Source organism: Hemitrygon akajei, chromosome 14 (assembly GCF_048418815.1).
Source record: "Hemitrygon akajei chromosome 14, sHemAka1.3, whole genome shotgun sequence".
Taxonomy (NCBI): domain Eukaryota; kingdom Metazoa; phylum Chordata; class Chondrichthyes; order Myliobatiformes; family Dasyatidae; genus Hemitrygon; species Hemitrygon akajei.
The window spans coordinates 95,062,626-95,079,453 of record NC_133137.1 but is presented as its reverse complement, the minus strand read 5'-3'; the positions used below and the strand labels follow the sequence as shown (position 1 = coordinate 95,079,453).

At 39.6% G+C, this 16,828-nt stretch overlaps 1 protein-coding gene across 6 annotated transcripts in view; it reads left to right on the top strand.

Moving 5' to 3' along the window:
- Positions 1-16,828, top strand: part of LOC140738810 (plexin-B2-like) — a 242,601-nt gene that overhangs the window by 212,640 nt on the left and 13,133 nt on the right. For all 6 annotated transcript variants that reach the window (XM_073066680.1, XM_073066682.1, XM_073066679.1 and 3 more), the window contains 9 exons: positions 2,025-2,125; positions 2,640-2,869; positions 4,810-4,988; positions 7,917-7,983; positions 8,077-8,223; positions 8,999-9,155; positions 10,141-10,241; positions 11,622-11,706; positions 12,883-13,034. In XM_073066680.1, the coding sequence (XP_072922781.1) occupies positions 2,025-2,125; positions 2,640-2,869; positions 4,810-4,988; positions 7,917-7,983; positions 8,077-8,223; positions 8,999-9,155; positions 10,141-10,241; positions 11,622-11,706; positions 12,883-13,034 (1,219 nt within the window). The remainder of the gene's footprint in view (positions 1-2,024; positions 2,126-2,639; positions 2,870-4,809; positions 4,989-7,916; positions 7,984-8,076; positions 8,224-8,998; positions 9,156-10,140; positions 10,242-11,621; positions 11,707-12,882; positions 13,035-16,828) is intronic.

Genomic DNA, 16,828 nt, shown 5'->3' with positions numbered 1-16,828 from the left:
TGCACGGCTGGGCGATTAGATGCAGCTAAAGTTGGAATGGTTACCAACCATCTTGTTGCAGGCCTTCCTATTAAAGTTTGTGGTGAAATTGCCAGATTTATATCATTAATGTGAAGGGATTGGTGCAGTGTTTTGCAGTCGGAAATCTGTGTCTTAAGACGAGGTTTTATTATCTTTACCTGCATTTCAGCCTTGGAGGTTCAGGGAAGGAACAGTGAGGAACCTCATATCTAATCGATTGTTTCAAGAAGTGTAAAATGCACCTTGCTCCACCCTCTCCCACATTGCATCTTAAATTTATCCTATTTATCACTTGCTATTTCTTATACATTTAAGTGTCTAAAGTTATGACTATTATGCTCAATGTTAATGCACTTGTGACTGTGACATTGTTCATATGTATTGTGTGATTACCCCACCAAAAAAAAATTGCCACCAGAACTGTCTGGACAAGAGTTTGAAATTGTACCTTCTGACTCTCCAATGGGACTGCTACCAACAAACTGAAAACGTGCCAGCTGTGAAGAAGCAATAAAGTAAATGCTACTTAAATTATTAATTTTTAAATTATTAAAGCTCTCCCCACCTTTGAGCACATTTACATGGAGTGTTGCCACATGAAAGCAGCATCCATCATCTAGGATTCTACAGCTCGTGGTCTCTGTATTATTGATTTTTTAATCGCAGTTTGTCTTCTTTTGCACACTGGTTGTTTGTCGGTCTTTGTGTGCAGCTTTTAATTGATTCTATTCTCTTTCTTTGTTTTACTGTGAATTCCTGTAAGAAAATAAATCTGGAGGTACTATATGATGACATATATGTTCTTTGATAATAAATTAAATTTGAAGTTTAATGCTTCATTGGTTAGCAGACATATAAAAAAATCCCTGCAGCCCTTTGAGTTTGATGGGCTGTTGATGCTTACTGTAACTAAATCTAGTTTGATCCCAGTCCATTGTTGAGTTACTTTACAGCTTAACAACCAAGTGTTTCTCTTCCAAAATCCTGTTAACATTTGTTGCATCTGCCCCAGGATGAGCTGCCTTGTTGTAGTGCTTGACTTGAAACCAGGTTGGTTGTGTAAGGTAGATCAGTAGCAGAATCAAAATATTTTGTTCATAGAACAATGTTCTATCAAAGTAAATAAATCCAAATTTAAGCTTTGAGTATACAGTATATTCGGCGAATTGGTTAATCAGGGCAGCTGCTTATTTGGGACAACTCTTAAAGAGCAAACACTAATCAAGAAACTGGCTGGGATTCTGCTCGTTTACTTCTGACACTGTGCTACTGAATTGGGATGAGAGACTATTGTCAAACAGTTTCTAACAAGCGTCAGTCGTGTGTATTTGTGTGGCCGTTAGGCACTACACCGTCCTTCGTGTGAGCAGTTTTTAAATAGTGTCATTTACGTGTGTTTGTGCTCAAAAAGCAGTGATGTTTGTCACTGATGGTTGGTGAGAAATAATCAGTAGGACAATTCGGAACTGTTCTGCTCACCGCAGTTTCAAGCAATCAGGTATGGAGATGCCAGAAACGACTGGGGGTGAAAATAAAACAATTTCATTACTTCAGCAAGTTCAGAGCTATGAAGAATTTGAAGGTATCAACAATCATTAAATGTTACAATGAATATGAAGATTTGAAGGATGTAATTGTCAAAAACATTCTTTGAAGGCAGTCCATTATCTGCACTAGATGTCTGCGCTGGTCTTGTTCATTTACAGTCAATCAAAAGAACAACTATTAGAAACTAATACAGTTTTATTGCACTCTAGTAATACTGGTAGTGTCCTGCTTTGTTCTGTATTTAATTTAAATACATAATTAGTTACTCAGTTACACAGAAGTTTGTCTTTTTTTTAATACCTTTTTAACTATTTCCATGGAATTTCAGCTAATTGGGGCAGCCGCTTAATCGGGCCAAAATGTACTGGTCCCAATGTGTCCCAATTAACTGGAATCCACAGTATTTTAACAAAGGAGAATGAGGTTTCAGTAAAGTGTGATTATTTATGTTCTAGACGTAAGAGCCAACAAGCAGAAAGGGAATACAAGAAGATTCAACTGCAACTGGAGAGCCTTGAGGAAAGTGTGAGAGATCGATGCAAGAAAGAATTCACTGGTAAAAAAAAAATTGCTCCAGTTTCTAATGGTTATTGCAAACTGCTGTATCATATAAGCAGGCTAGATAATGTCACATCTGCCCTAATTCGGCTGTCAGGTTTGTTTTCATTTGTATCTTCACACTCTCCCCTTGGAGAATAGAGTGAAGTAGTGGAAGGATTCATGGGCACATCAACAGGTTGACAGGTTGTGACTTGAATGTTCCTCCTTTGTCCGCAGCCATCTCTGAATCAGCCGCTGATGATTACATTGAAGCGCTAATGTAATGTTTATAACTTAAACCTGTAAAGTCTCACTCATCTCTATCACTCTAATCTACTCCACTGCTGCAAGCTGACCTTGTAAATTCACACGCAGTACTGTAATGAGATGGCTTGTGTATCATTGCCAATAATTTTTAATCTGTAGTGATTGATACTCACTTTCAAGTAAAAATGGCAGAATACTTAAGAATCTTCTGATTTACGGTGACTCTTCGCTCCTTTAAAGGATATCTTCTCTTTTTTCCCCAGATCTTGTGACTGAAATGGAAGATCATTCGAATGATGTAAATGATGTTGGCATTCCTTTTCTGGATTATAAGACCTACACCGATCGTGTCTTCTTCTTGCCATCGAAGGATGGAGAAAATGACGTCATGATTACTGGTAAACTGGACATTCCTGAGGCGAGGCGACAGACAGTGGAGGTGGCTCTCAACCAGTTTTCAAATTTGCTTAACAGCAAATCTTTCTTGATTCACGTGAGTTTAATTTGACCAGCAGTTGGTTAATTTTTGTGATTGGGAAAAGCTGAAGAATTTTAACCAAATCTGTCTTTATATGTACATTGGAACTCTTCCATTATTTGTATGGTTAATGAATAATATTCTGGGTAAGCTGCTTAGCATATAGACTGATGGGAATTAAAAAAACTTAATGTTGGCTACTGGTGAAAGGTCAGCCAATGTTGCTCCGTTTCAACAAGCCATTTGAATTCTGCACAATATCTGTTAACCATCTTTTATCAACACCAGGTTCTTCTTGCAATTAATCAGGCAGCAACATTGGATTTTAACTGGCAGCTGTCTGATCAATTCTGACAGAATCTTATTCATCAACCCACTGGTGAAGAACAGACTTTGTAAAAGAGAGCATAAGTCATTTCTGGATCACTGCTACTGGTTTTATGCCAAGCAGCCCCTTAAAATTAACTCTCGTATCTGGAAATTAAAATGGGCACAGCCTTCAATAAGAAGGGGCATTGAACCTCTTTCACCTCAAGGACTGGTTAAATTTTCCTCTGATCAATGGGAGTGTGTTCCCCCTTCAATCCTACTTTCATTCGTCCATAAATAAGACTCTGTGAATGTTTAGAGGTCAAGAATGCATGAGACTGAGATTGATAGATTTTTTTTGATGTTATGGGAATTGATGGTGCAGACTCAATGGACTGAATGGCCTCATTCTGCCCCTATGCCTTACAGTTAGTGGAGTTGTGGCGTAGATTAGTGGTAAAGTAGGGTAAAGTGTTCATGTGGTCTGCTACTTCGAAATGCTTTTAGAGTAAAAGAGCATGGTGCAAGAAAACTGTAGCCAGCGAGGAGTCAGGTGGAGATTTTCCCCTGGTTTTCACCCAGGAAGTACCGGGTTTGTTGGCGTAGTGGAGAGCAGAAAGGAAGGGGAATGTGACCCCTACTTTCGTTGTGTTAGAAATTCTCATGTTTCTTGTTATAAAGCAATGAAATGAGACCAACACACCACTGTACCTTATTTTTCTGTCTGAAGTCCAGGTGCATGACTGTGCAGGATTAAGTTACCCTGGTGCCCAGCCCTGCACAGATTGATTTATCCTAAAGGAATAGGCAGGGAGACGACTGTAGGTTTGAACACTACCCTCCAAAGAAGTGCAAACCTAAGGTTCTAGTGGTTGTTGCCAATTTTGCATACATTTCTTCCTGCCAGTGAACTGACCTAACTATAGGTAATGTTTGGCTTAGGACGCCAGTCTGACCCATAAAGATAGCTGGCCTATTTCGATGGTAACCATTATGTACCCTTCACGAACCCTGTGAACAGGCCACTAGAAAAGTAACATTAGATGCTAAATGATGTTGGAGGGTGAGGATAGTTTTGCTTCCTTGAATCAGTCACAAGAGTATTAAAAAGCTGTCATAACAAGTGTGCAGGCTAACTGTGTGAGGTTTAGGATATAATATTGTTCAACTCACGAAATGTCTCCAGAACAAAAGCCAGGATCTTGGAAAATTAAATACTTGGTATTGTTGTGTTCTTTCGTGATTTGTTTCCCTTCGTTTTTAACGTTGTTGTTAGGTCTGTTAGAATGTGAGCAGTTGTCTGTTGAAGTGGTTTATTGTGCCCTGCTGTGAGAGTTTGCAATTGCTTTCAGTTTCATTAGAGAGCATTCCATATATCCACACTAACTACCTGTACACAATGTTAGCAACAGGATTGAGGCACCTTCAGTGTGGCTCCAGTGCTGGCACTCAGCAGGTATAAAAGGCTTCTCTATAATTCCTTAATGGGCTGATTTGTATTCCTGCCCCAGGAGTTGCTGCTGAAGATGAGTGAGACCTGTAACCTGTCTCGTTAGAGAAATTTGAATCTAGTCTCATCCTAGTTGTTCTTCATTTTATGTCGATACTCATGAAACCCTCATATGCCTTTTCTTTTTAAATTATAGTTTGTTCACACTCTCGAGAGTCAGAAAGATTTCTCTGCAAGAGAGAAAGTTTATTTCGCGTCTTTGCTAACTATTGCTTTGCACGGAAAGCTCGAATACTACACCGACATCATGAGGACTCTGCTCCTGGAGCTCATGGAACAATATGTTGCTAAAAACCCAAAGCTGATGCTCCGAAGGTATGTGAAATGCTCACTTCTCCTTGGAACACATACAGGCCATCCCAGGAAACTGGTGCGTTCCATTTTTTACAGATGTCCACAAGTCGATTTTTGCCAATAAGTTTTACATTAAGTTGGAAAATACACAAAAAAATCTCGATACGGGAACCATACCTCCACAGGATTGTAATGAATTGCATAATAAGTACATAAGATAGAGAAGAAAGAACCTTTATTACAAATGGATAGACAATGAAAACTATTTCGGTCATTCATAAAAATGAAGGTACTATATGTATATAGATTGAACTGCTAAATTTAATAATAGTATTGGAATTTGTTCGCCTGTAATTGTATCGTGCGTTTGGCATCTGTAACTCAGGGACAACCTGTATGGTAAAACGTTACCTGAATTGTCAAAGAATGAAACAAAACTGTTCTTGTTATTTAAGACAGTTGTTTTTCAAGGTTGATGCATGTTTCTGTTGCAAAATGCTCGCAGCTGAATGAATTCACACGGGGATTGGGATTAGGCCAGGTCGCTAAACATTTTTTGAATTTCAGTGTCTGACATAAAGGGCAGCATGTTCATTGCTACTGGAATGTATGTAGTGATCTTCAGTGATGATGACTCTCAAATCCTTCAACATTAGTAGCTAGAGCAGTAGAGAAAAGATTCTCAAACTTTTGAGGTTGGCTTGTTTTTTTATTTTACAAGGCTGGTCTCCCATTGCCAGCATCTTAATTTCTCCCAATTTCTTGCCTTTTATTTTGGATAAATCTATTTGCTATTCACATCTTCCCTTCTTTCTTCCCTTCTTGATAGATTAGGGACTTAAGAAATTCTTTCTTCAGCAGATGGATGAAAGAAAAATGGAGGCTTAAGGGCTATAGGAGGGAATGGTTAGGTTATGAGGTCAGCACAACATTGTTGATTGAAGTGCCTGTACTGTTCTACATTTTCTGTTTTGTAGAAGTTGTATATCATTTAACAAAATCTTTATTTTTCTTGTAAAGTAGTTAAAGGTCTTTGACAGGCAGATTGGAAATTTACATTCACAGAATGGAAGAAGGCCATTTGGCTTGTACTGTCTGTTCTGGCTGAATGTAAGAGCAAGCCTTCTCTACAGAGAATTGCAAATATTTCCTTTCAGAAACCTGCCCAGCTCTCCTCGATGCAACAATTGAATCAGCCTCCACCATTTCTTCTGGCAGTGTATTCCAGACCATAATTACTGTTGCAAATAAGTTTTCCTTCTGTTATTTTTGGTCCTCTTGCTAGTCATCTTCATTCTATAGCCATTGAAACCTGGGCCTTCTACCAATGGGAATAGGTTTTTGCTACTCATCAGTCCATCTGCTTGTTAATTTTAAATACCTCTATGGGAGTGTTTCACTACCTCTGTTCCAAGGAGAACAATTCAAGTTTTTTTCCATCTGTTGCAACACAAAAGTAACTTTTCCCTAGAAATGTTTTAATGATTTTGTTCTACATTCTCCCAAAGACCCTTACATTTTTCCTGCATTGTAACATTCTGAAGTGGACACACCATTCAGATCCTAACCAAATCAGTGTTTGACTAGGTTTGTAGTGATTTTTTTTGCTTTGTTCTCTGTGTCTTGTTATTTTAATTTCCTCCTTCCTTGGACCCCATTCCCTTCCTGGTGTTTCCTGATTCTTTTAAAATGTTTGGCTCTCTCCAGAGATGTTGTGTGTCTGTGTTTTTATATTTTTTTTCAGACTTCAAGTGTGTCCAGTGTTCTGCCTTTTATTAGAATTCGTAGAACTTGCGCAAATTAGCTCCAGTAAATAAATGACAAGCTGGAGGAACTCAGCAGGTCAGGCAGCATTCGTTGAAACGAGCAGTCAACGTTTCAACGGATACTGCCCGACCTGCTGAGTTCCTCCAGCTTGTTTGTACGTGTGTTTTGACCCCAGCATCTGCAGTGTACTTTGTGTTTAGTAAATTAATGAGTTGGGGTTATGGTAGCTGAAATCTTAAGTAACCCCCGCCCCTGGTGTTAGTCTCCCATGCAGATCCAGGGAGATCTCTTCTCCTTTGTCACGTGCCATCTTGTTCCCCCTTTCTCACCTCGTTCGATCAACTGATCAAGTAGGCAGGACCCCATTTAGTTCCACCAATCACCTACCTGCTTATATCCCCCCGCCCCCCGCCTCATACGGTAGTGATTTCTCTTCCCTCTCTGTTCAGATGAAGGATCTCTACCCAAATCGTCAAGTTACACCTTTTGTCGCCACAGATGGGTGCCTGACTCACTGAGTTCTGCTCTGCCAGCATCCATTTTTGTTATGAAAATGCATTTGGTTCATTAATGTTCCTTAAGGATGAAAATCTTCCCCATTCGGTGATCTGTACTAATGTCATTGTGTAAAAAGGAGATGATGGATCCTGTTAGCTGGTTACCCAAGTCATTTGGCAAGAAGCCTCATCACCAATAAGACTTTGCTTGGTTGATGTTAGTCTTCCCAGCCCAGTCAGATACATCTTGATGTCACTTCCCACCTCTCGGTGGCTGTGGGAGAGGGAAGGGTGCAGTGACAAGAATGCCTGGAACATGGCCCTGTGGTCTGTAAGGATGAAACCCACAGTTGTGTAACAAAAGACTCTGGTGTGTGAATGGTTCTCAGGGGCGCGGATGGAGATTTAGCACCAACTACTGTCGAAAGGTTGTCAGCTCAGTGAAAGACATGCCCCTTTATCATAAAACAAACTGGTGTTCCAGTGCAAGAAATTGGTACATAACAGAGTCTAGGACTACATTCTGAGGGCTGCACTAAAGCTTGGTGCAGTCACCTGTGAAGGATCTATTGGAAAGGCCACAGTTTTAGGGCCCTTTGACCACTGTACACTGGGAATTGGAAACTAAACCAAATTGTTAAATGGTGTTGGAATGTGAAATAAGTTTTTCTATTCTGTCCGCCAGAAGTGAGACTGTTGTGGAGCGAATGCTTTCCAATTGGATGTCTATCTGCTTGTACCAGTTTCTGAAGGTAACTCTTTATACTTATTCACTCTCATGTTCTAGCCATGGTTAATATTATCCAAAACCTAAAGGGTTCTTGTTTTTCACTTACAAAATTAAGGATTCTGCTGGCGAGCCACTGTACAGGCTTTTCAAAGGACTTAAGCACCAAGTAGAAAAAGGACCAGTCGATGCAGAGCTGAAAAAGGCCAAATACACATTAAATGACACGGGACTCTTGGGAGAAGATGTGGAATATCATGTCCTAGTAAGTCTCCAATCTCCTGCTTTACTAAAGGAACTGTTCTGCTGTTTCACATAGGAGAGGAGTGTTACCTTCAGCTCTCCACCTTATCAGGGAGACCTTCTATGGGCTGTTCTGGTCTCCTAACACAGCCCACTCAAGAAATGTTAACTCAGATTAAAGCTGAGTTGGTATTCCCTGGGATTGCACATGGAATAATCAATGCATTTTAAACTTTAAGGTGTCTTCATTGGTGATAAAAGGTGTTTGTCCTCCTTCACATCTTAAAGTGAAAGCACTTTATAACTGCTTAGATTGAGTTGAAGTCAATTATTACCTGAAATATTGCATTTGCAAGTTGTACTTAAAAGCAACAGTTGTTGCCAGTGTTGAAGACAGAACATTCACAGAAAGAAGGTGCCAAATCAATAGTGAATGGGGTTGGAAAGATATATTTGCTTAAAAACAGGTAGACTTGCATGAGGACCAGGCCATCTGAGAGCAACTCTACTCTAATAATTCCTCCCAGGATCTAAATATTATCTAAGAGTTAGTGGAAATACTGAATACTGATATGGTATCACTTGGAAAGAGCGTATAATTCTTTCCTGATTTCTTGTGATAACCAGCCAGTTCCAGGATCAGATCTCAAGTCAAGAAGAACAAATGGTTACAATATTTGAAACTCTGAGCAACTAAGTTAAGAAACCGTAAGCACCAAGTGTCTAAACAAGATAATGCTAGTGGAGCACTGTGCAACTCTGAGGAACTGTTCACTGTACTTAAAATGTCTTTTCAGACTTTGAATGTAACTGTACAAGGAGATGTTGGAGAATCAATGCCAGTAAAAGTCTTAAACTGCGACAGTATCACTCAAGTCAAAGAAAAAATCCTTGATCAAGTATACAGAAACATCCCATTTTCACAAAGGCCGGCACGAGAGAGCGTTGTCCTTGGTGAGTTATTTCAATCATGTTGGTTTCTGTCCCCTTTCTCCTCCAGAGCTGCCTCTGCTTTTAATTCCTTGTGAAGATGTCCCCAAACTTCTTAACATGTCCAACTTTTAGTTAAATACTGGACTAGTCCTAGTAAAGCAGGTGGTTAAATAAACCCAGAATAAAGTTCAGTAATGGCAGTTTACAAATCTATTGACTTTCCTTCATTTAAAAAAAGATATTTTATTTGCCATCCATATCGGTTAAGTCAAAATCAAACACTAGGTACATAATTTATGGCTGATGTGATTGTGTCTCAGTATAGTTTAGCCAGTCACTGGTTTGAGTGAAGTTATTAAATGGCCTAATAAGATTCTCCTTCAAAAATTCATCACTTAGTGATAATCCCAACTACTGATGAATTTTTGAAGGATATGGGGTGCAATAGATAGGGAGAGAACGACGCATTGACCAGTGAATGTAGAACTTTGAAAGAAGTCAAATGCTGTAAGTACTTGACAGGTCAAGTAGTGTCTGTGGAGGCAAAAGGAAAATGTCGACGTTTCGGGTCAAGGTCCTGCATCAGGACATGGTTGGTGAGGGAACGGGAAGAGGAATTGCAATGGCATACAACTGGAATTTCAACATGAGTGCTGTGAACAGAGTGTAGGCGCTCTGCAGAATGATCACTCACTCTACACCTCATCCATTGCTGTGACTTTTCTGAGAGTGGGTCTTGGATCCACAAACCAAGTCTGCCCTTAGTTCAGGCTGAGTACGACTTGTGGATTCCGTGCTGGCTCCTGACTCTCAGTGCATGCTGTACTTGCCCACTGCAATGTACAAGTGCAGAAACTGTGAATGCGCTGGTTCAGGATGTGCACTGTCTGCTGGTAGTTCTCTTCCAATCCACCAGCCAATGGTATGTACAATTTGGGCGAGTGCTTTTGAAGAGAAAGTTTGCTTCAATAGAGAAAACATCACTTTTTTCTTTAACTACTTACAGAATGGCGTCCAGGCTCTACTGGTCAAATCCTTTCGGACCTGGATGTCACTTCAGAACGAGAAGGGAAGTGGAGACGTATAAACACTTTAAAACATTATAATGTGAGTACCATACACCTGCTTTTATTTTGTTAAAATACACAGATAGAATTACTGTGTTTCAGATTTGTTTAGTGTATATTGTCAAATCAGTGATTTGCAGATTTAATTCTTAAACTTATGGTGATTACAATTCCCCCTTAAAATCTAAACTTTGAAGAATTAACTATTTTAGTTTGTAGAGGGACAATGATGTGAGTCTTACATAAATAATGACACATCTGAAGACAGATTGTAATGTGAAAAAAAAATTGAAAGTAGATTAAATCAATCCTCGTGCAGTGGAATATGTTGGCAGTTTAATGAAGAGCATAAATCATAATAATATTTGATGAAATACTCAAATGTCAGTCAAGAGTGATGTTAAGGCATTCACCTATTTCTGATAACAACACACACAAAATGCTGGTAGAACACAGCAGGCCAGGCAGCATTTATAGGGAGAAGCACTGTCGACGTTTCGGGCCGAGACCCTTCGTCAAGCCTGTCAGGACAAAGGGTCTCGGCCCGAAACGTCGACAGCGCTTCTCCCTATAGATGCTGCCTAGCCTGCTGTGTTCTACCAGCATTTTGTCTATGTTGTTGTTTGAATTTCCAGCATCTACAGATTTCCTCGTGTTTGACCTATTTCTGATATTTTGTTGTTGCAGTTTAGCTACAAGGTATCTCATGCACTCAAAACAAACAGATTTCAAATTGACCATTTCATATAATTACACGGTGAAACCACTTTTAATAAATCAAAGTTCTCTCTGCAGTTCCGTCACACGAAAGGATCTAATTGGTATAAAGGCATTTTGATGTGACCTTTGCTCTCATTTACTTCTTGTGGTAAGGTAGCAACTGTGGGTTAAAATGCTGCTGAATATGCAACAGGTTCTGGCTCTCCCGCATCTGTGCACATTCTGATCTGTTGATCAGATTGAATCATGCATGTCACAGCTTGTCTTTCAGCCCCTGATGAATAATCTGGAGCACAGACTTTGCTCTCTGACAATTATCAGACACTTTACAACACTCTGCTGCATCATTAACCAGGTCGAGAAGAGTTGCTGTGCGTGACACACTGGAAATACCAATTATCCCCATCAACTTCTTGTATTTGACTCATTACTTCAGTGCTTATTATTGTATGAACAGAGGAACTCCATGTGTTATTTTCGTTCCCAATTTATTCAATTTATCCCTTCACTTCACTATCAGGATCGGGCCACCAGTCTTTGCCCAGCTGCAAAGCAGACAAAACCTAAAGGTAGAAATTTGCCCTCACAACTTGTGGTATTTTTAATGATGATTATAACTTTAATGGAGTTAGCACATCAAAAATTAATCTCTACCAGAACTGAGGTATCTAATGGAGAATTTCTTTTGTTGACCTCACAGGTGCGGGATTTCTCCACTGTCATTTTAGTAAGGTCTTCGCATGCTCAGCAACCTGACGACCATCAGCAGATTATCCACGGTGAAAGTCAGTACAATTCCTCTCAATATGCTAACGATAAACAGAAAATACAGTGTTATGTTAATCAATAGTGCTAATAATTTTCTCTGCTTCAGAATATGTAGTCAATCAGGAATCAGATTGTAAATTATAATTTGTCTTTCTAAACTAAAGGGAATGTTCTTTAATTTGCTTTGTAACGAATTAACTGCTAAAGTTGTTCAGACTTTTTCAATGCACTATGTCTGGGAATAAGTTATTGGCTGTTTTAATATGAAATGAGCTATAGAAACGGAGAGCAATGATATTTTGATATTCAGTGCTACATTGTCCAAGGGCATTTTGGGAATAGACAGGATTTTGAATGAAATACCTATCCTTGTTTCCCTCAAGTTAATCTTGGGCACACCATCGATATACTAATTCATTTTCCAAAATTATTCTCATAGTTGCTTTTCTGTTACTATTATGCTGAGTATTGGACAGTTCTGTGACTTGTATCAGCTAAGTTGCAAGGAATGAAGAACCCAGCCTAACCTGCCCTGTCTGTGTATGGAAGGAGAAAACCGCTTTGGAACAGGCATGTTATTTGCCAATGCCATTTTCTTTATAAGGGCCTAAATTGAGCATTTTCTGTAGAGATACTGGTATATAGCGTTGGATTTTGATACGCTCAGTTAATCCAACCTCAAACTTTCCTTTGTTTGCTAAGATCCTGGAATGCATCAGTCCTTCCCATTTCCATGCCCATCTCTCCTAAAATCCTTACTGTTAGTCCTGCCCTCCAAATAAACTCCAAATGCCAGAGCCAAGTCACAAGATACATTCTTTGTGACTCAGTGTGGTGTGATAGTTCCATGTTAATACTGCTGATCACATCATTCTCCTGCACCTCCCTCTGTCATCTGGTTCCATGGAAGTTCCCTTGCATGACAGCAGTAACACAAAGTGAGCCATATCACATGGCCAAGTGCCTTAACCCTGCCTGATTTTTCCACTCCATTGACCTGAATAGAAAAGAACTGAGTGTGACATAAAGCTGTTGTGATATTGGCTCTCTTGTTTTATTGCCCAAGACGGATTTCACCCCATCTGCTTTCTAAATGCATCTCTCACTGTGTATCTGTCTTGAAAGATATTGAAGCAAGCGCCTTGTTGGAACTGTTATGATAATCCATTCTCCCTCAATTTTGGTCATTGCAGAAAGTGGACTATTAGAAGAAGATAGAAGGTGGCATTTAGTGCGACAAGTAGATGAAGTAGATGAAAGTAAATCGAAGCGAGGCAGCATGAAAGAGAAAGAGAGGACCAAAGCGATTACAGAGATATATTTGACTAGGTTGCTGTCTGTAAAGGTGAGATTTTCTGTGCATTTGTAATAACTTATAACAAGACAATTAAGATTTGTCAAAAATCTGTTTATTTTTTAAATGATGTGTTTGTTGGAGGTCAGTCATCCTAGCATCAGGCCACCATTGCACAAGTTCCCTGGGGAAGTGTCCTCAGTGCAAGCATCCTCAACAACTCCGTCAATGGCTTCCTTCCAAAGTAAGGTTGGAAGTAACAACTAGTGAACAGTTACAAGCAAGAGAAAGTCTGCAGATGCTGGATATTCACTGATCAACACATATAAAATGCTGGAGCAACTCAGCAGGCCAGGCAGCATCTGTGGAAAAAAGTACACTTTCCCATAGATGCTGCCTGGCCTGCTGAGTTCCTCCAGCATTTTGTGTGTGTTGATCAGTGAGTGGTGCTCAAGTCAACCTGCGCCTGTGTGCGGCAAGACTTAGATGACATTTAGACATGGGCTGATCAAAGCAAGTTGTATTTAACACCACAAAGGTGCCCATTATTTGACCACCTTGGACAAAAGTGAGAGTAACCAACTCCACTTGATACTCTGTGTCACTGTCAGTATCCTGGGAAAGTCAGTGTTGATCAGAAACTCAACTAGTTCAAATGCTTAAAGACCGTGGCTCTGGGAGCAAATCTGGGTGTTCTGCAGTGAGTGGCTCAATTGATGCTACAAAGCCTTTCCACCATTTGCACCGCAAGTCGGTAACATGACCCTTTACAAGCCTGGGCAAGTGCCCGGGAGTACAGAACCATCATGGACAGAGCAGTCCATTTGATTGGCACCTCATTCACCACTCTAAACATTCATTCCCTCCATCACTGACATATGGTGGCTACCATGTGTGTGGGGAGAAAATTTTGCTGTAGTTACTTGCCCAGATTACTCTCACCTCCTAAACCCACAGCTTCTACCATGAAGAAGGCATGTGGAACATCAGCACCTGCAGCTTCCATTTCAAAATAGTGTACATAAAATGTAATCTGTTCAATTTTTAAGTAAAGTCTTTCTTGATTTTGTTACAATTTAGTGTTCATAGATGTATGTTAAGGTTTGTATTGAAACTACATCCTCTGATGAATAGGAATACGATTTGTGTCTTCCAGCTGCTCAGTTTGTGTTTCATAGAGGTTCCTACACTGCAAACCATTCACCTTTTTAAATGGTGCATCCTTTTCCTTAATGTTAAATTTTAATATTGCATTAAAGTAATGACAGAAGATTAAAGTTTAGTTATATTCATTTAATTGGAATGAGAGCAGAAACTGGAATTACTATTACTGTAGACATATCCCCAGTGGTAATTCAGCTCCCTGGTTCAAGGAAGGGACATCACTAAGGAGGTACAAGAGACTTTGGTGAAGGTAAGGGCAGGGAGAAGGTGGTCTTGTGATCGTGGTCCTTCATGCAGCATTTTGGGGGTCTGATAATGGAGATTCCTCAAGGACTACATTTTCAGGATCACTCCTCGTGATGTGAGTTAGTGAATGTAGAAGCAAGCAGATTGTGTGGGTAAAAGTATGGTGGAGATGTGTTTTATAAAAGAGGGTTTCATGATGTTGGGGCTTTGGAAGGAAGAACTGGTAGTGAAAGGGTTGCACCTGAAAAGTTGCCAGGAGAATGTCCACACTAAAGTTTAATACATTATTGGAGAATATTTCTCAAGAGTGGGTGCTTGGAAGAACTATGACTATAGCAAAAAAAAAAGAAACCAAAATGAGTTCAGAAGGCAAAGAAAGATAAACAATAGTGAAATAAGAAGTATCTCAAAAATTGCAGTCGAAATTGGGGTAAGTAGCAAAAGTTGTTAAATCTCTGTCGTGTAGGTGAGTTGCAAGCATTAATATCTGCATGAGATTTTGACAAAAATAGAAAAAAAAGATCAAATGAGATTGGGAATAGCTTCTTCATCTTCTGGTGCCAAATAATTTGTGTGGATAGAGAAGGATAAACGGCTGGGGAGTGACAGTATTAATTATGAATTAAGGATGATCTACTTCTAAATAGAAAAGATATAATAAGTGATTTCAGAAGTGAATCTATTTGGTTTGATCTGAAAAATAGGGGTAAACTGTTATGAAGCCAGGATTATTTTTCATTTTCTGAGCTCCACAGAGTAAGATGAGCAAATTTCCATGGCATGTGATTAAAAGTGGTGATAGTGGTAGTTACTGTTGAATCAAATGTAGATTGGAAAGACATTAACCAGAGGAAATGAAGTCCAGGAATAAAAATAGAAACTGTTAAGGGCACTCAGCAGATCAGGGAGCCTTTATGGCAAGAGAAAAAGAGTTGGTGTTACAGATTAAACCTTGGTCTCCTTGGTACTGGGAAGAAGAGGAAATAAGTTAGTATCAATATTCAGGAATAGGTAAAGTCAAAGAATCGTACAGCCTGGAAACAGGCCCTTAAGCTCAACTGTCCCATGCTGGCCAATATACCCATTAAAGTTGGTCCCATCCCTCATGTTTCCCCACAAGAGAGTGGTGGGTAAATGGAACGAAGCTGCCAGAGGAAGTGGCAGAGAAGGATAGAATTACAATATTTAAAAGATATCTGGACAGATAACGGATAAAATGCCCATTGCAGGCAAAAGGGTCTAGCTCAAGAAGATGCCTTGGTCAACGTGGATATGTTGGTCAGGAGGGCTTGCTTTCATGTAACGTAATTCTGTGGCTCAAAATGGATAATGGAGGGACAGTGGATGTGGTTAATTTGGACTTTCAGGGGAACTGCAGTAAAGTGCCACACAATAACTCATTAAGAAAAATTAAAGCACCTGGATCTGGTGTAACCTGAACACTGAATATGAAGTGTTTTTGTGGTTTGGGAGATTGTAACTTGGGACGGGCTACCAGGGCCCCAGCTGTTCACCATGGACATTATTAACATGAGCACGAGGATTATATTAAAGTTTGCTGATTATGTAAAGCTGCTGACAAGTATGTACTTTGATAAGAAATTTACTTTGAACTTTGAACCAGGAGAAATGTGAGGCCATTCACTTTGGTTATAAAAGTGTTTGTTAAGTGGTATGAGATTGAAAGTTATCAGTGCTAAGAGAGGCCTAGGTGTCTTTGTAGACAAATCACGAAGTCCACATGCTGTACAGCAATTATGAAAGCGGATATTATGTTCATCTGTATTGCAAGAGGCTTGCAGTGTAATCATGTCGCACTGCAATTACACAGCACCAAGATGAAATTGTGCCAAGAATATTATTTTCAGGTCTTATCTCCAACCAAAGGAACAATGAATCTGAAATCGATGGAGTGTAAAATGATTTATTTATGGAGTTGGAGGTTGTCATGTAATGGAAGATTACACATATGGTTTTAATCATATATTTTTGATACATTCTTCAGGAAAGTAAGAGGTAATCTCATTGAAATATAATTTTTTTTACCAGGTTGATAGGCTGGCTGCTGAGATAATGCCTCCAGTAGCTGGGGTATTTAGTATTGGGGGGGGGGGGGTGTTATAGTCCTGAAACGAGATTTCCCATTCAGGACTCGGATAAGAAGCTACTTTAGCCAGTGGATCACGAATCTGTGGAATTTTGTGGTCTCTGGATGCTCAGTTGCTGAGTATATTCAAAATATAAAGATTTTTTAAAATGACTCAATTGTAAGAGAATCAAGGGATATGAGATTAGCAGTGTAGAAAAGGCAATGAGGTAAATGATGGACTGGCATCTTATTGATTGGTGATAGCAGCTGAATGGTCTACCTACTATTTCCCATGTTCTTTTGACTGTTAAATGTTTTGAAATTGCTGGAGGTCAGGAATTCCATT